Source organism: Pongo abelii, chromosome 6 (genome assembly GCF_028885655.2).
Source record: "Pongo abelii isolate AG06213 chromosome 6, NHGRI_mPonAbe1-v2.0_pri, whole genome shotgun sequence".
NCBI lineage: Eukaryota > Metazoa > Chordata > Mammalia > Primates > Hominidae > Pongo > Pongo abelii.
In genome coordinates this window covers 81654320-81672867 of record NC_071991.2, presented here as the reverse complement: position 1 = coordinate 81672867, position 18548 = coordinate 81654320, and the positions used below count along the sequence as shown (strand labels likewise).

General features: G+C 41.6%; 1 protein-coding gene across 2 annotated transcripts; it reads left to right on the top strand.

The window, feature by feature from the left end:
* The first annotated feature begins 63 nt into the window (after positions 1-63).
* On the top strand, positions 64-13627 carry PEG10 (paternally expressed 10). 2 transcript variants are annotated; one of them, NM_001302561.2, is made up of 2 exons: positions 64-346; positions 7254-13627. In NM_001302561.2, the coding sequence occupies exons 1-2, from the start codon at positions 342-344 to the stop codon at positions 8455-8457; spliced, it is 1209 nt and encodes a 402-aa protein (NP_001289490.1). In that variant the 5' UTR covers positions 64-341; the 3' UTR covers positions 8458-13627.
* The last annotated feature ends 4921 nt before the right edge of the window (positions 13628-18548 follow it).

Here is an 18548-nt window from a genome sequence, read left to right as displayed (position 1 = left end):
CGCCCCCACCCCCATCCCCCATCCCCCGCACCCCCCTCCACCCCCTAGCCCGCGGAGCACGCTGGGATTTGGCGCCCCCCTCCTCGGTGCAACCTATATAAGGCTCGCAGTCTGCGCTCCTGGTACACGCGCTTCAACTTCGGTTGGTGTGTGTCGAAGAAACCTGACTGCGCCCTGAGGAGAACAGCGGAGAAGGTCCACCGAGCCTGGCGAAAGGTCCGCTGAGCGAGCTGTTGTCCGGAGCCACTCCGGGCTGCGGAGCACCCAGTGGAGACCGCGCCTGGCTCAGGTGTGGGACCCCATCCTTCCTGTCTTCGCAGAGGAGTCCTCGCGTGGTGAGTATGCGGTGAGGACGTTTTTTTTTTAAAGATCACGTTCATTCCCCGTGCTTATCAGGAGCTGCGGGAGATGGAGTAGCACCCCAGAATGTCTCCACGCAAAACTTGTCACGCCTTCACTGGCTGTACCCCAAAACAAATGGGGAAACCAAGCCTTCAAGGCTTGGGTTTCCAGGACCAAGTCCAGATATGGGCTGTAGACAGAGATGAGCTGCGGACAGTGATGAGCTGCAGACGGTCAGGAGCTACAGATCGATTTGCAATTTGCTCTTCAAATGCGCTACCAAGTGCCATGCTTTACAAACAGATAAGCGCTTCAAATGCGCTACAAACTGGCGCTTCAGATGCGCTACAAGCACGCTTCACGCGGGCGACAAACTGATGGGCGCTACAACTGGCGCTTCATTGCGCTATGAACTGATGGGCGCTTTATGTGCCACAAACTGACGGATGGGCGCTTCAGTGGCGCTACAATCCAGAACGAGGAGCAGCGATATAGGAGCTGCAGACAGAAAACTGAATTGCGCTTTACACGCGCTGCAAAATCTGAGCTGCAGAAGAGTAGCACTACAAAAACGCTACAAAAACGATGCGATTAGCCAGCCCGACAACAGCGCTTCATTGCGCTGCGAGGCACATGAACTGCAGAGGTACATGAGCTGCGGAACAATTCACAGCTAAGATGCACTACAAAGTGGTAAGAGCTGCAGAGGTACAGGAGCTGCAGACTGTTTGCGCTACAAATAAAGCAGCCGTAGTGGGACATGAGCTGCGGAGTACAATTTCTCTGTTTTCTTGGAGCAGGACCCCACCCTTTCACCTTTTGGAATGGCTCCCACTCTATTTTTCTGCAGGACGGTTCTCTGCATGATGGTGCTGGTAGACAAAATGGAGCCCCGGGCAAAAATTAGTGTTTAACATTCTGCCCACACCATTCCCGCTATAGCAGTGGAGTGGAGGGGCGCTGATTGGAGTGGAAATGGGAATCTTTTGGTGATGGCAGAGCAGGCTGCCTGCCTACTTGTGCTTGATTGAAGTGGCGGTGTAGTTGTGGCGGCACGAATCAGCGTCCAGCAACAGTTTGTGGAAACTGTGGGTTTGCTGAGTATGGCGGGGGAATTGGATCTGTGGATTGCTCTTGCTGCATGAAATGAATCTGGCTTTGGTGGCTGGTGGGAGGGGTTTGGGAGGGGGGATTCTGGCGGGGGGCGGGGGTCGTGCAGATACTCTGCAGCCCTGTAGCAGCCAGTCTCAGGCCTGCCCCGCCCATCCTAGCGTGCCTTCTCTGCGGTGCTTAGCGCCTCCTCCTACAGCGCCTCCTCAGAGCGCGCCTCCCCTGCAGCGCGCCTTCCCAGAGCGTGCCTTCTAGATGCGCCCTCCTCCCAGCTCCTTAGCGCCTGCCTGCCCAGGCCCCACCTCTCTCTGGCCACCTCATTCTGAGGTGAGCTGCTCAGGCCCCGCCTCTTCCAGCCCCGCCTTTTCTGTGGTGAGCTGCCCAGGCCCTGCCTCTCCCGGGCCCATCTCCTCTGAGGTGAACTGTCCAGGCTCCGCCTCTCCTGGGCCGCCCCCTCTGAGGTGAACTGCCCAGGCCCCGCCTTTCCTGGGCCCGCCTCTTCTGAGGTGAACTGCCCAGGCCCCGCCTCTCCCGGGCCCTCCTCCTCTGAGGTGAACTGCCCAGGCCCCACCTCTCCCAGGCCCGCCTCCTCTGAGGTGAACTGCCCAGGCCCCGCCTTTCCTGGGCCTGCCTCCTCTGAGGTGAGCTCACCCAGATCCCGCCTCCCCAGGCCCACCTCCTCTGAGGTAGCCTGCTCAGGCCCCGCCTCTCTAAGGCTTGGCCCCTCCCTAAGCCTGCCTCTGCCTGGCTGGCCTATAGTCCCACCTCCCTCAGAGCCCGCCAGCACACATGCGCAGTGTGAACCCTCAGCCCCTCCCTTCAGGCGCCTGTCCTCTGCACCTGCGCACCTTCCTTGCCTGAGCCCTGGCTGTACAGCCCCGCCCCCCTGCGGTTTCTCTGCTGTGTCGGTTTTGCTTTTTGGCTACTAGAGCCTAATAGAATAATAAATAAAACAATTAACAATAATAATTATAACTGGAATTTGTGAGCACTTTTAATATGTTCTTTGCATATATTCAATAACATAATCCCACAATTTAAACTCCTGATAGTGGCTTATGAAGGGACCTTGTAAACTGACTTGGCTGGTGCCTCTAAAGGCAATTTAGCCAAATGTTTTTACTGCAAATGAAAACCAAAACTTAACAATTTATTTTTAAAAACTTTAAAAATATTTTCATATTTAAGATTTTTTAGAGGCACTAGTGGACCTTTTGGAATCGGATGTTTTGGTGGATACAAAATTGGTGCTGTTGGTTTGGCCTCTGAGTGAGGATAAGGCTTTTATTTGCGTGCCTATGAAGCTGGGTGTTTTCCTTGGATCTCTAGGTGATTAACCCTAGCCTATTTGCCTATGTATAATAAATTGTGCCTGCACATGGTAGGCATTCATTAAATATGTGTTAAATGACCAGAGTAAATTGGTTTATTCAGTGTCTTGTTTGGTGTCTGTAGGTCTCCTCTGATTTGCTCCTTTCCTATGGTGCTTTGCTGTCCTGGGTTGCCTTGTTTGCGTTATCTCTCACATTTAACAGAATAAAAAAAAAAGTGTATGTGTTTTTAAACTCCAATGATATAAGCTGTAATTATAATACAAAACAACTAAATTAATTTTAATTATTCCAAATAATTAGCTTTTTTCATAAAAAGCTAGTTATTCCAAATATTAGCTTTTTTCATGAAAAGCTAGTTATCCCAAATAATTAGCTTTTTTCATAAAAAGCTAGTTATCCCAAATAATTAGCTTTTTTCATAAAAAGCTAGTTATCCCAAATAATTAGCTTTTTTCATAAAAAGCTAGTTATCCCAAATAATTAGCTTTTTTCATAAAAAGCTAGTTATCCCAAATAATTAGCTTTTTTCATAAAAAGCTAGTTATCCCAAATAATTAGCTTTTTTCATAAAAAGCTAGTTATCCCAAATAATTAGCTTTTTTCATAAAAAGCTAGTTATTCCAAACAATTAGCTTTTTTCATAAAAAGCTAGTTATTCCAAATAATTAGCTTTTTTCATAAAAAGCTAATTTAAATTTGGGGCAAGTGGATTATTAATGGTACATATTGGTATTAAAGTTTGTGTAATGTAACATAAAGTGGTCACATTACAAAATATAGATTGTTTCAGCTTGCATAATTAAACATCTGTATAAAACAAATTTATAACTGATTGCCAGTAAGATGTACTATGTAAGAATTGTGTTTCTAGCTGAATGAAGAAATTTTAAAACCTGGTTCCATATATTACAAATCATGAGCCAGGACTTTGGTAGGGGAGGAATTGGGGGCTTTGGTTCCCAAAAATCTCTGTCACATACCCCCTCCCCACCACAAGTACACAATCTATGGAAAATTTGTGCTTATCATAATTACAGCTTTAAGTAATTCCCCCTCCTCTTTGGATATTGTATATTTGCATATTAAAGAGGTTCAAAACAACGGTAATAACAGGCATATTAAGAGAATTTGCATTTCATAAATAGTACAAGATAGTACTAAAAAATTGGACATTTGAAAATATGAAGCAACTAGGAGTTGCTTAATGAGATGTCATTTCCTAATGGGATGTTTATTTATGGTTTTTGGCTACTATTGCTCTTTGGTGTGTTTGTGGAATAGAAATTATTCCAAGCTATTGTGAGGAGTCAATAATTAACCAAATGTATTTAATTCCTAAAAAGACTAAAACTGAAATTATTATCATGTAAAGATGGCATCTGTCCTAGGCAGCATGGCTTTATGCAGTTTGTCCTTTCAGTTTTCAGGAATGGGACCTCTTGACCCCTCCTCCCCTCCAATGCAGCCCCTACTAGGGGGGAGTTTAAGGAGCCATACATAGTTCTATAATTCAAATCAAGTAAACATGCTTCTTGTCCCAGGTTAACTTGTGCTGCCTCAGTCGCTGTTTAAACATTTTTATATGCATTGTTAACCTGCCTGCCCATTACCCTATTACTTTTAATGGATAAACTGCTGTTCCTTGGGCAGTTGTCTCTTTTAACATCCTACCCTAAACTTGCCAACCCTCATATGAAGGCCTCAGGCTTGTTATTGGCAAAGGTCAGAAGTCTTAAGCTAGTGACCTTGCAGGCTAAAGTAGGCCTTGAATTCGTTTGACCAGCACTACATTAAAAAATAAAAAAGAATGAAATGTCTGGTGGCGGTGGGGTGGGGGGGGTGGGGAGGGTGCTAAGGGGGAGGGCATGCACCCCCAAGTTCCATTGTAGCAGCCCCTCCCATCTTAACTCTGGTCTCTTTTCACTTTTAAATTACCTTCCTTATATACCAAAGGTATTTGAATTTTTAACTCTTATTGATCTTTTATTTCCCTAAACCATGTAGTAATTATTTGCTGATTTCCTAATGTATTGTTATTTCTGTCCCATCACTGTTTTTTGCAGATAATAAAACCATCAGACCTGGGCTTCAATAAAGCCCCCCTTAGTGGCCGTGATTGACAAGTGGTCAGGCTGCACCAGGCCATGCTGTGAATGCTCTTTAGGAAGTCTTGTCTCAAGGTTTTGAAGGTATTAATGTCTAGATAACAAAAGTGGTACCTTAGTCACCTTACTTATGATTATTAGTTGTTTGTTAATGGGACATGAAAACTCCTAATTTAATAAGGAAAAATTGCATTATCTTGTGATGTTATATTGTCAGGGTCACCAATACAATTGTCTTTAAGGAGTTGGAAATGATACTGAATGTCACGAGTTATGATGTATTTATTGTGTTTTCTAATTTTTTCTAAACTTGAATATTTTATCTTGAATGTCAATTATTTGTTGTTTTTGTAGCCTAAGTTACTAAAGTAATTAAGTAGTGGGGTTAAAACTGTTAAAATGTCACACTACTCCCTGTCTCTTAAAGACCCTGCTTGCTGTATAGCCACTCCTTGGAGAGGCTACACCAACTGCAAAGGACACAGGGATAGTATCTGTGGGTGGTGACATTGGGGCATGGGAAGTACCTAAAGGGTTTAGGAGTTGGAGAGGAAGGAGCATTTCTTTACAGCCAGCGGCTGGGCAGCATGTTTAATTACCACTTTCTTTTTTTTTTTTTTATTGTACTCTATTGGTTGAAAATAGTAACTATTTTTCACCTAACTTCTCTAATTACCAACTGTGTATCTTTTTGGCCTTATTCTATGTAATTTATTTGGTATCCATTTTTGCAGGTAAATCACATAGTGAGTATCCAGAGAGGACCAAGTTATGTATTTAAACTTTTGTTTATTTAAAAGTTTTATAAACTTTTTAAACTTTCTTTAAAAGTTTTATAAACTTTTTAAACTTTCTTTAAAAGTTTTATAAACTTTTTAAACTTTCTTTAAAAGTTTTATAAACTTTTTAAACTTTCTTTAAAAGTTTTATAAACTTTTTAAAGTTTTTTAAACTTTTTTAAACTTTTACATATTATGTTTTAAACTTTTTATATATTTAAATTTTCCAAATATGGGACTTGAGATTATTAATAAAATTTAAAATAAATCATTCTAAATGCATTTAACCGTATTTTCAGGAAGTACACAGGCAAACACTGTGTCAGGATTTTTTATGTGTGTGATTTATTGTCATTACACTCATAATTAGAATGCTTAAACACACACCCTATCCCCACCTCCCCACACACATCCACTCACCCCCTAGGAGTGCAGCCCTGTCCCACCTTAATATTACAAACCTTCATTTGGGGCTATGCTGACAAATCTTGGTTAAAAACTATGGATTGCAAACTGGTAACCTGCAAGACAAATAAGGCCTTGAATTTGTTTGACCAACACAGTATTTTTAAAAAAGTAAATATCTTTAGGTGGGAAATGCATGCCCATGTTGCTATGGTTGCAGCCCCTCCCTCTTTTAATCCTACTCTCTTTACGCAGATAGTCACCTTTCTATTTTCTGATTAATAACTTTGTTAATATCAGCTAACCGTTGTTGAATACTCACTACATAATTTACCTGCACTATTTAATTAACTCCTCATAATTAGTTTGAGGTATACTATTATTGGGCTTCTTTGAATGTCCCATTTTATAGCTTTTCCTAGGAGGCATCAATTAGTATTTCTTGAATGACTGCATAATGACAAGGGAAACTGACATACACATATTGCTGCTTAGTGCCATTTCTGTCCTATAGAGAATTTTCTTGGGGGATTTAAATTATGGTCAGAAAAGTAATTTAGGCAGTCCTGTGGTTTTTGTGGTGGTGGTTGTTTGATTTGATAACCAGTTACCTTCTCGGTGGCAGTGGAATAGGGTTGTGACAGTTGGCCAGAGTACCCTTCTGCCCACAGGGCTGATGAATACACGCATTGTGATTTTAATACTCCCCTCTTGCTTTAATGAGATTCTATTGGTTACAGTATTAACTATTTTTGGCCTGGCTTCTTTAATAACAAAAGTTATTATTTTGGCTTTAATTTGCATAATTGATTTGGTATCCATGTTTGCCTTGAAGTTTCTTGCTGTGTTTGAATACAAAACTACTTGTTTAGAGGGTTTCAATATTCTTTTATAGTTTATAAAGGTAAGCATGCTGTTGATAATTTATTGTTGAATCATAATGAACAGGTGGCCTTTGAGGAAGACAAGGTCATTTGAACATCAAAAAGTAGTTTGCTTTTTGTTATCTATGGTGCTGATTAATAACTTTATCTTGAGAGTTTATTTTCTTTGTTCACTAATTATTAATGTAAGCACATAGAGCAAGGGATAATTTAAATACCAAATCCTTTGTGTCTGCATTTTGCTGCTTTGAATGTATAAGTTGGATTTATACATACATTTATCTTTATTTACAGAAATAAGCGGGTTTTGAAAACAAAAAAAAGAAGGAGTGGAAGAGGGGGCCAGGATCCAGGCCTCCATCCCCACAGAAGTGAAGCTACAGCTGGGAGGTCTCCTCCCACCCCAACCGTCACCCTGGGTCCCGACTGCCCACCTCCTCCTCCTCCCCCTCCCCCCAACAACAACAACAACAACAACAACTCCAAGCACACCGGCCATAAGAGTGCGTGTGTCCCCAACATGACCGAACGAAGAAGAGACGAGCTCTCTGAAGAGATCAACAACTTAAGAGAGAAGGTCATGAAGCAGTCGGAGGAGAACAACAACCTGCAGAGCCAGGTGCAGAAGCTCACAGAGGAGAACACCACCCTTCGAGAGCAAGTGGAACCCACCCCTGAGGATGAGGATGATGACATCGAGCTCCGCGGTGCTGCAGCAGCTGCTGCCCCACCCCCTCCAATAGAGGAAGAGTGCCCAGAAGACCTCCCAGAGAAGTTCGATGGCAACCCAGACATGCTGGCTCCTTTCATGGCCCAGTGCCAGATCTTCATGGAAAAGAGCACCAGGGATTTCTCAGTTGATCGTGTCCGTGTCTGCTTCGTGACAAGCATGATGACCGGCCGTGCTGCCCGTTGGGCCTCAGCAAAGCTGGAGCGCTCCCACTACCTGATGCACAACTACCCAGCTTTCATGATGGAAATGAAGCATGTCTTTGAAGACCCTCAGAGGCGAGAGGTTGCCAAACGCAAGATTAGACGCCTGCGCCAAGGCATGGGGTCTGTCATCGACTACTCCAATGCTTTCCAGATGATTGCCCAGGACCTGGATTGGAACGAGCCTGCGCTGATTGACCAGTACCACGAGGGCCTCAGCGACCACATTCAGGAGGAGCTCTCCCACCTCGAGGTCGCCAAGTCGCTGTCTGCTCTGATTGGGCAGTGCATTCACATTGAGAGAAGGCTGGCCAGGGCTGCTGCAGCTCGCAAGCCACGCTCGCCACCCCGGGCACTGGTGTTGCCTCACATTGCAAGCCACCACCAGGTAGATCCAACCGAGCCGGTGGGAGGTGCCCGCATGCGCCTGACCCAGGAAGAAAAAGAAAGACGCAGAAAGCTGAACCTGTGCCTCTACTGTGGAACAGGAGGTCACTACGCTGACAACTGTCCTGCCAAGGCCTCAAAGTCTTCGCCGGCGGGAAACTCCCCGGCCCCGCTGTAGAGGGACCTTCAGCGACCGGGCCAGAAATAATAAGGTCCCCACAAGATGATGCCTCATCTCCACACTTGCAAGTGATGCTCCAGATTCATCTTCCGGGCAGACACACCCTGTTCGTCCGAGCCATGATCGATTCTGGTGCTTCTGGCAACTTCATTGATCACGAATATGTTGCTCAAAATGGAATTCCTCTAAGAATCAAGGACTGGCCAATACTTGTGGAAGCAATTGACGGGCGCCCCATAGCATCGGGCCCAGTTGTCCACGAAACTCACGACCTGATAGTTGACCTGGGAGATCACCGTGAGGTGCTGTCATTTGATGTGACTCAGTCTCCATTCTTCCCTGTCGTCCTAGGGGTTCGCTGGCTGAGCACACATGATCCCAACATTACATGGAGCACTCGATCTATCGTCTTTGATTCTGAATACTGCCGCTACCACTGCCGGATGTATTCTCCAATACCACCATCGCTGCCACCACCAGCACCACAACCGCCACTCTATTATCCAGTAGATGGATACAGAGTTTACCAACCAGTGAGGTATTACTATGTCCAGAATGTGTACACTCCAGTAGATGAGCACGTCTACCCAGATCACCGCCTGGCTGACCCTCACATAGAAATGATACCTGGAGCACACAGTATTCCCAGCGGACATGTGTATTCACTGTCCGAACCTGAAATGGCAGCTCTTCGAGATTTTGTGGCAAGAAATGTAAAAGATGGGCTAATTACTCCAACGATTGCACCTAATGGAGCCCAAGTTCTCCAGGTGAAGAGGGGGTGGAAACTGCAAGTTTCTTATGATTGCCGAGCTCCAAACAATTTTACTATCCAGAATCAGTATCCTCGCCTATCTATTCCAAATTTAGAAGACCAAGCACACCTGGCAACGTACACTGAATTCGTACCTCAAATACCTGGATACCAAACATACCCCACATATGCCGCGTACCCGACCTACCCAGTAGGATTCGCCTGGTACCCAGTGGGACGAGACGGACAAGGAAGATCACTATATGTACCTGTGATGATCACTTGGAATCCACACTGGTACCGCCAGCCTCCGGTACCACAGTACCCGCCGCCACAGCCACCGCCTCCACCACCACCACCGCCGCCGCCTCCATCTTACAGTACCCTGTAAATACCTGTCATGTCCTTCAGGATCTCTGCCCTCAAAATTTATTCCTGTTCAGCTTCTCAATCAGTGACTGTGTGCTAAATTTTAGGCTACTGTATCTTCAGGCCACCTGAGGCACATCCTCTCTGAAACGGCTATGGAAGGTCAGGGCCACCCTGGACTGGCACACATCCTAAAGCACCAAAAGACCTTCAACATTTTCTGAGAGCAACAGAGTATTTGCCAATAAATGATCTCTCATTTTTCCACCTTGACTGCCAATCTAACTAAAATAATTAATAAGTTTACTTTCCAGCCAGTCCTGGAAGTCTGGGTTTTACCTGCCAAAACCTCTATCACCATCTAAATTATAGGCTGCCAAATTTGCTGTTTAACATTTACAGAGAAGCTGATACAAACGCAGGAAATGCTGATTTCTTTATGGTGGGGGAGACAAGGAAGAGGAGGAGGACATGACTTTTCTTGCGGTTTCGGTACCCTCTTTAAATCACTGGAGGACCGAGGCCTTATTAAGGAAGCCAAAATTGTCGGTGCAGTGTGGAAAGGCTTCCGTGATCCTCTCGCTGCACCCTTAGAAACTTCACCGTCTTCAAACTCCATTTCCATGGTTCTGTTAATTCTCAAGGAGCAGCAACTCGACTGGTTCTCCCAGGAGCAGGCAAAAACCCTTGTGACATGAAACATCTCAGGCCTGAAAAGAAAGTGCTCTCTCAGATGGACTCTTGCATGTTAAGACTGTGTCTTCACATCATGGTGCAAATCACATGTACCCAATGACTCCGGCTTTGACACAACACCTTACCATCATCATGCCATGATGGCTTCCACAAAGCATTAAACCTGGTAACCAGAGATTACTGGTGGCTCCAGGGGTGTTAGATGTTCATGAAATGTGACCACCTCTCAATCACCTTCGAGGGCTAAAGAGTAGCAGATCAAAAGGACTCCAAAATCCCATACCCAACTCTTAAGAGATTTGTCCTGGTACTTCAGAAAGAATTTTCATGAGTGTTGTTAATTGGCTGGAAAAGCACCAGCTGACGTTTTGGAAGAATCTATCCATGTGTCTGCCTCCATATGCATCTGGGCATTTCATCTTCAGTCCCCTCATTAGACTGTAGCATTAGGATGTGTGGAGAGAGGAGAAATGATTTAGCACCCAGATTCACGCTCCTATGCCTAGAAGGGACATCTTTGAAGAAGAGGAATTAGGGCTGTGGACACTGTCTTGAGGATGTGGACTTCCTTAGTGAGCTCCACATTACTTGATGGTAACCACTTCAAAAGGATCAGAATCCACATAATGAAAAACGTCCCTCTAGGGGATGGAGCTGATGTGAAGCTGCCAATGGATGAAAAGCCTCAGAAAGCAACTCAAAGGACTCAAAGCAACAGACAACACAAGAGTTGTCTTCAGCCCAGGGACACCTCTGGTGTCCCCTGGAAGCTTTGTGCTAACCTGGGACTGCCTGACTTCCTTTAGCCTGGTCCCTTGCTACTACCTTGAACTGTTTTATCTAACCTTTGTTTTTCTGTTTAATTCTTTACTACTGCCATTGACCCTGCTGCAGGATTTGTGTCATTTTCCTGCCTGGTTGCTGAGACTCCATTTTGCTGCCACACACAGAGATGTAAGAGGCAGGCTTTAATTGCCAAAACACAGTTTGAGCAGTAGAAAACAACATGGTGTACATCTCAAATTGCCTGACATGAAGAGGAGTCTAATGGTGAAGTTTCACTTTTCATCAGCATCATCTTTTACATGTTCATTATCATCCGCTCTTATTCTTGCATGTTTAAATACTTAAAACTTTTAGTATAATTTTTAGTGTAAGTGTTTTGAAGTGGTGACTAGGCTTTCAAAAATTTCCATTGAATTACAAAGTACTATCCAGTTCTTATTGTTAGAGTTAAACTAAGTAAAAATGATAAGTAACATAGTGTAAAATATTCCTTTACTGTGAACTTCTTACAACGCTGTGAATGAGAGGCTCCTCAGAACTGGAGCATTTGTATAATAGTTCATCCTGTTCATCTTCAATTTTAACATATATAATTTCAATTCTATCAATTGGGCCTTTAAAAATCATATAAAAGGACATAAAATTTGAAAAGAGAAACCTAATTGGCTATTTAATCCAAAACGACTTTTTTTTCCTTCAATGGAATCAGAAAGCTTGTCAATCACTCATGTGTTTTAGAGTAATTACTTTTAAAATGGTGCATTTGTGCTTCTGAACTATTTTGAAGCGTCACTTCTGTTTACCTCAAGTATCAATTCATCCTCCATACATTTGAATTCAAGTTGTTTTGTGTCAAATTTACAGTTGTCAATTGATCTTCAAGCTGCAGGGTGCCTAGAAATGGGCCGTTGTCTGTAGCCCTGGCATGTGCACATGGACATTTGCCACCACTGCAAGCAAAAGTCTGGAGAAGTTTGCCAACAACAAGAACGATCAGGGAAAATATGCTGCTGTGGGTTAACAACTCAGAAAGTCCCTGATCCACATTTGGCTGTTTACTAAAGCTTGTGATTAACTTTTTGGCAGTGTGTACCATGCTCTATTGCTATATATGCTATCTATAAATGTAGATGTTAAGGATAGGTAATTCTAAATTTATTATTCTATAGTTTCGAAGTTTGGTTAAGTTTCCTTTCACTCAATTGATTTATTTTGTTGTTAATCAAATTTATGTTAATTGGATCCTTTAAATTTTTTTTGGCATTTTCCAACAAAAATGACTTTATTCATAAGAAAGGAAAAAATCAATGGAATTTGATATCTAAAGAAGTTAGAAAGGGAGCAAAATAAAAAACTTAAAGGAGATAGATGAGTTAGTAAGCAAAATCAGTAGTCAAGTTTTTCAAACAAACTGGCAAAATTAATTAATTGACTTTTGGCCCAAATTTACATTGTTAATTAAATCAAGAAGGAAGAAGATCTAAGAGCTCCCATTGATAGGCAAGCCTAGAGAGAACTAGCTAAATTTATCATGCTAGGATGTTGAAACAGAGAAAGTTTACATACATTTATGAAGGGTCAATTTAGTTTGGACAGTGAGGTATTTGTCTTAGTGGAAAAAAGGAGAATTAGTCTGATCAAATCGTGAAGTAATACAGTGAATTTGCAGGTGCACAAAATAAGAGGGCCACATCTATATGGTGCAGTCTGGAATTCTGTTTAAGTTTGCAGGTACCTCTTGGACTTCTGAATTGATCCAGTTGTCATCTACCACAGACATCTCACATCAGATACAGACAGCTCCAAGATTGACAACAGAGAATAACCTGCTGGAAAGACCTGGGCAGAAATGGAGAGCCCTGCGGGAACCATGCTACATTTTCATCTAAAGAGAGAACGCACATCTGATGAGACTGAAAGTTCTTTGTTGTTTTAGATTGTAGAATGGTATTGAATTGGTCTGTGGGAAATTGCATTGCTTTTATTTCTTTGTGTAATCAAGTTTAAGTAATAGGGGATATATAATCATAAGCATTTTAGGGTGGGAGGGACTATTAAGTAATTTTAAGTGGGTGGGGTTATTTAGAATGTTAGAATAATATTATGTATTAGATATCGCTATAAGTGGACATGTGTACTTACTTGTGACCCTTTACCCTATAATTGCTGTCCTTAAAGATTTCAAATAAACTTGGAGGGAACTGCAGGGAGACCAACTTATTTAGAGCGAATTGGACATGGATAAAAACCCTAGTGGGAGAAAGTTCAAAGGTGATTAGATTAATAATTTAATAGAGGATGAGTGCCCTCTGATAAATTACTGCTAGAATGAACTTGTCAATGATGGGCGGTAAATTTTCATGGAAGTTATAAAAGTGATAAATAAAAACCCTTGCTTTTACCCCTGTCAGTAGCCCTCCTCCTACCACTGAACCCCATTACCCCTACCCCTCCTTCTAACTTTATTGCTGTATTCTCTTCACTCTATATTGCTCTCTATTTGCTAATATTGCATTGCTGTTACAATAAAAACTCAATAAAGATTTAGTGGTTAAGTGCAAACTGTGTCCTGATCATTTCAGCATCTACCAGCATCGAGGGAATGGGGTGGGGTAGGGTGGAGAAGGCTGAGAGAGTAGGGAGAGTGGGAGAGGCTAAGAGTGGGGACAGTAGAGTAGGGTGGGGCTGTGGGGAGGGTGGGATTGTGGGAAGGGTAGGGAGGTAGGGAGGTAGGGAGGTGGGAGGTAGGAGGGTGGGTAGGGTAGGGGTGGAATTGAGTTTGGGATAGTGGGGTGGTGGTATAAAGACCATTATTGATTACAACCTAGTATGAATTATATAGCCAGAATATTCTAGGAAATCAGTTATTCCAGCTGCAAAAGTTTAACATATAAAATAAAGATACACAATTAATAGCAACTCTGGTTGCTATTATCACAAACTTTAACATCAGTTTTACTTTAAATACTTGAGATTCATTAATTATGAAGTATTAGGACATAGAAGAAGAGTTTCAAAGGGCTGCTGGGTTCATATGACATGATAGTCACATAAATGTGACTGTTTATTGGGAAGATAGTGACTAAAAGGAAAAATCTAGAACAAATGAAAATACACAAGAAAAACTGTCTACCCTTAGAAGCAGGCTACCAGAGTAGCTATCCATCAAGCAGAGCTCACAAACTCCAATCGTGTGCAGGGTGGTGGGTGGGTTTGAAGAATTGGGAGTGAGGGTCCTCGGCCAAGAACTACTGAGTTATTAAGTACCTGCCCTGGGGGTTTCTTACAATTTAACCTGATACAAAAGTGATTAGCCAAATCAAGTTGAAAGAAAATGGAAACATTGTATTCCAATTTGTTACACCTAGACTCCTCCCCATCTGGGCCCCACTTCTTTCCATAATCCACGTGATTAAACAAAAACAAAAAAAAAAGGTGCTCAGCCTCAAGATTATATTAAGTTATGCAGCTGTATGACAAAGCTAGTCCAGAACAATAAACTTATTTTACATAACAATTGCAATATTTTTTGAAACCTTTTAGGAAATGAATAAAGACACCCTGTTATCTAGTGTAGTGGATGCTAGCAATTAATCAAAACAACTAATTACAATCAAAACAATTACAATCAAAACAATTACAATCAAAACAATTGTTTAGAATGATGACCACGCTATGTTAAAACACAAATGTACATTCATTTGGTCAATCTTAAAAGAGGTCCATATTCCACTGATTGGAACTCTGAGTTGCCCTTTTGAATAAATCATCAGTACAAAATGTTATACAACAATGGGAAAATAAACAACTTTTAAAAACATAAAGGCAATTAAATATTCATGAGGATACGAATCACTCTTGATCCATACCTCAAAAAATACGCTAACGAATTGCATAAGGACTATGAGAAGGAAGAAGAACTTATTGGTATGAGGAAGGTAAACTAATACATCTAAGATGAATTAAATTAATAAAGATAACACACACAACAGAATGGAAACATATTTGGTACATACCTATAAATGATTTGATAATGAATTCATTACCCAAACCACCTCATATTTTCCTGGAAAAATTAAGTAAACACCCAATCTCCACCCTTTACTCCTTATTCTCGGGTTCCACATCTACAGATTCAACCAACCTCAGATGGAAAATACTCAGAAAAAAAAGTAAAAAAAAAATACAACGATAAAAATAAAAATAAACAATATAATACAACTATTTACATATAATTTACATTGCATTAGGTATTACAAGTAATCTGGAGATAATTTAAAGTATACAGGAGGGTGTGCATAAGTTATATGCAAATACTATGGATTTTATATAAGGGACTTGAGCATCTTCAGATTTTACTATTGGCAGGGAGGGAGGTCCTAGAAGCTATTACCTTCATACACCAAGGGACAACTGTACATGAAGAAGAATCTGGAAGGATGGATAAATAAAATAAAAAAGAGCGTATGTGTGTGTGGTATGTTCAATAACAATTTATTAATTTCTTTCAATGTTCAAGGCAGTAGGCTTGGTCTAGGGGAATGCAACTCAGGGCACAGACCTTGGACTGCAACACCTAGTGTAGTTGAAGGGTGAGCACCCAAGGGTTCTCTAGCTAGGTGCCTTAGTCCATTTTCGTTGTTATAAAAGAATACCTGAGACTGAGTAATCAATAAAGAAAAATAGTTTCTTAAGCTCACAGTTCTGCAGGCTGAGAAGTTCAAGGGCAGGGTCCTGGCTTCTGGCAAGGACTTTCAAGCTTTGTCACAACATAGCTGAGAAGGTCAAAGGGGAAGCAGACATATGCAAATGAAAAAATCTGAGGGGCATCCTGGCTTTATAACAACCCACTCTTGAGGAAACTAATCCAGTTACTACCTCAAGAACAGCAACAAGCCATTCATGAGGCATCTGCCTCCATATCCCAAACACCTCCTACTAGCTCCACGCCCATCAACACTGCCACATTGGGGATCAAATTTCAACATGAGTTTTGGTAAGGACAAACCATATCCAAATAATAGCACCCGAGTACCCCAACTGCTCTTAGGCACCATAGTTGCCCAAGTCATTTGTGAGTAGGCACCGTTTAATTATCATTTAGTGCAGACAAAGGATATTTGACATTTAAGGTTTTTTTCTAGAATACATTAAATTTCTTAAATATTTATTTTTACTAATGTTTTTCAATTGAAGATTAGAAAGAATGAACAAATGATTCCTCCCTCCCAAATTGACCTCCCAAGCAACCCTTTAACATATAATAAAATTCCCTTAATCTATTCCCAGATAATCCCTAGAGGTAGTTGACAACTGTATATCTAGAATTCCAGTTCCTGGTAACTCAGGATAATTTACAGAATAACATTTTGATCTAAGACAGTCGAAAAAGAGAGCAAGTGAATCTTTGGAATATCATTAAATCATTAATTACTATTTTCTATTTGGTCTTATAGTCCTTACATAAGAAAATCCCTGAATTAAAATTAATTATAACTTATATAACTTTGAATCATTGGCTAGTTATTCTCAATCAGTCCACGTTACAAAAAAAATAGGTGGAAGTTAGACTCAGAGATAGCACCTTATAAAAACTTATTATAGATTCTTTTTAAAAAACAAATATTTTTTCCTATTTTATTTCCAAGAGGTTTCAACATTACTTAAATCTCATATATATCAGCCTGATGTTAGAATAAATCTAATGAAATAATACAACATCCTACTTTCTAGACATAAGTTGATGTGAAGACTACACACGCTCATTTCTACTTTGAGTCTCTTGAGTAATACCCTAAGTTTCATCACTGACTGCAGTTCTTAAGATTAATTAAAGTAGGGTGAATGATATTTTGCTAGCTTTTGGACCACAACATTGGCACATCAAATTACCCTATCAGTCCAAGTCTGAAATAATACCCAACTGTGACAACTGGGCTTAAGTCTTCTTACTGAGGGCTAAACCTCACCAAAATCCAATGTTGAGGTTGGAAGAGTATTCACTAATGACCTCTCTCTTCTTTTGTACCTACTTGAGAATGAACACAGGTAGTTAGACGTGGATTAAAATCCATGTTTATTATGGTCAAGCTAAGTTGTAGAATGCAATTTGGGCCTTAGGTTAAAAGGTTAAAATTATCCCTCCTACTCCTTTCCTCCTCCCCATTTCTGGATCTAAGGATGAGATGTGCTCAGAGTACATACCCTACATAGCCCCCTCAAGGAGGAACATGAGCTGCCTCACACCCATCAATAACTTGGGAGAGGAACAAAAGCAAGGCCGATATGCCTAGAAGCCTACCTTTTTAAGACAAGGTCTATGTAGATTGCATGTAAGTACAGAGTATAGAACTAAAGCCCCAGTTTGTTCTCAGGACATTGTCAACACCGATATGTAAGTTTTCTCCAGTCCAGTGACAGCTCTTATCAGGAGATACATATCAGATTGGACTTATTTGCACATATGTAAAATTTACAACCAGGTGGCTAGGGGTTGCACATATATCTAGTGCAACATATTAGGGTTCACTAAGTATAAAAATCCTGATTAAGAGCTTGATGACACTTGTTCCTGCTTCAGAGGACCTGCTGTCCTTTGTTCCCCTAACATTGAAAGATCAAGTCTCTGACCTAATACCCCGGAATTCACGGTGATGAGAGTCCTCACAGTGATTCCAATCCAAAGTGATAGCCTAAAGGATCACTTTGAAGAAGACGCATTCCTACCTACGAGATGATAAATGAACCATCACAGACACCCACCTAGAGGTTAAAAGGTGGTGTTCTATACCTACTCCAAAGGAATGTGTGAGTTATGTTTATTATAAATAGGAAAGTGTAGTTTAGATGGTTTAGTTTTATGTAGGAATTTTTTTTTTTTTTTTTTTTTTTTAGGATGAAGTCTCACTTTATCACCCAGGCTGGAGTGTGGTGGTGTGATCTTGGCTCACTGCAAGCTCCGTTTCCCAGGTTCAAGTGATACTCCTGCCTCAGCCTCCCAAGTAGCTGGGATTATAGGCACCCGCCACAATGCTCAGCTAATTTTTGTATTTTTAGCGGAGACAGAGTTTCACCACATTGGCCAGGCTGGTCGCAAACTCCTGAACTCAAGTGATCTGCCCGCTTCGGCCTCCCAAAGTGCTAGGATTATAGGCATGAGTCACCGCACCCAGTCTATGTAGAATTTCTAAATGTTGATTAATTTCATACTTATATATATAGTTAATTCTTATAATACATATTTGTTATAGACTAAATTTTCTGCCTTCCCTCCTGCAAATCTATATATTGAAGCTCTGACCCCCAGTGTGACCCATTTGGAGAAAGGGCCTTTAAGGAAGTAATTAAGATTAAATGCGTTCATAAGGGTGGGGTCCTAATCAAATAGAACTAATGTTTTAAGAAAAGGAAGAACCACCAGGAACACCCGCACAGAGGAAAGGTCATATGAGGACACAGCAAAAACGTAGCTATCTGCAAGCCA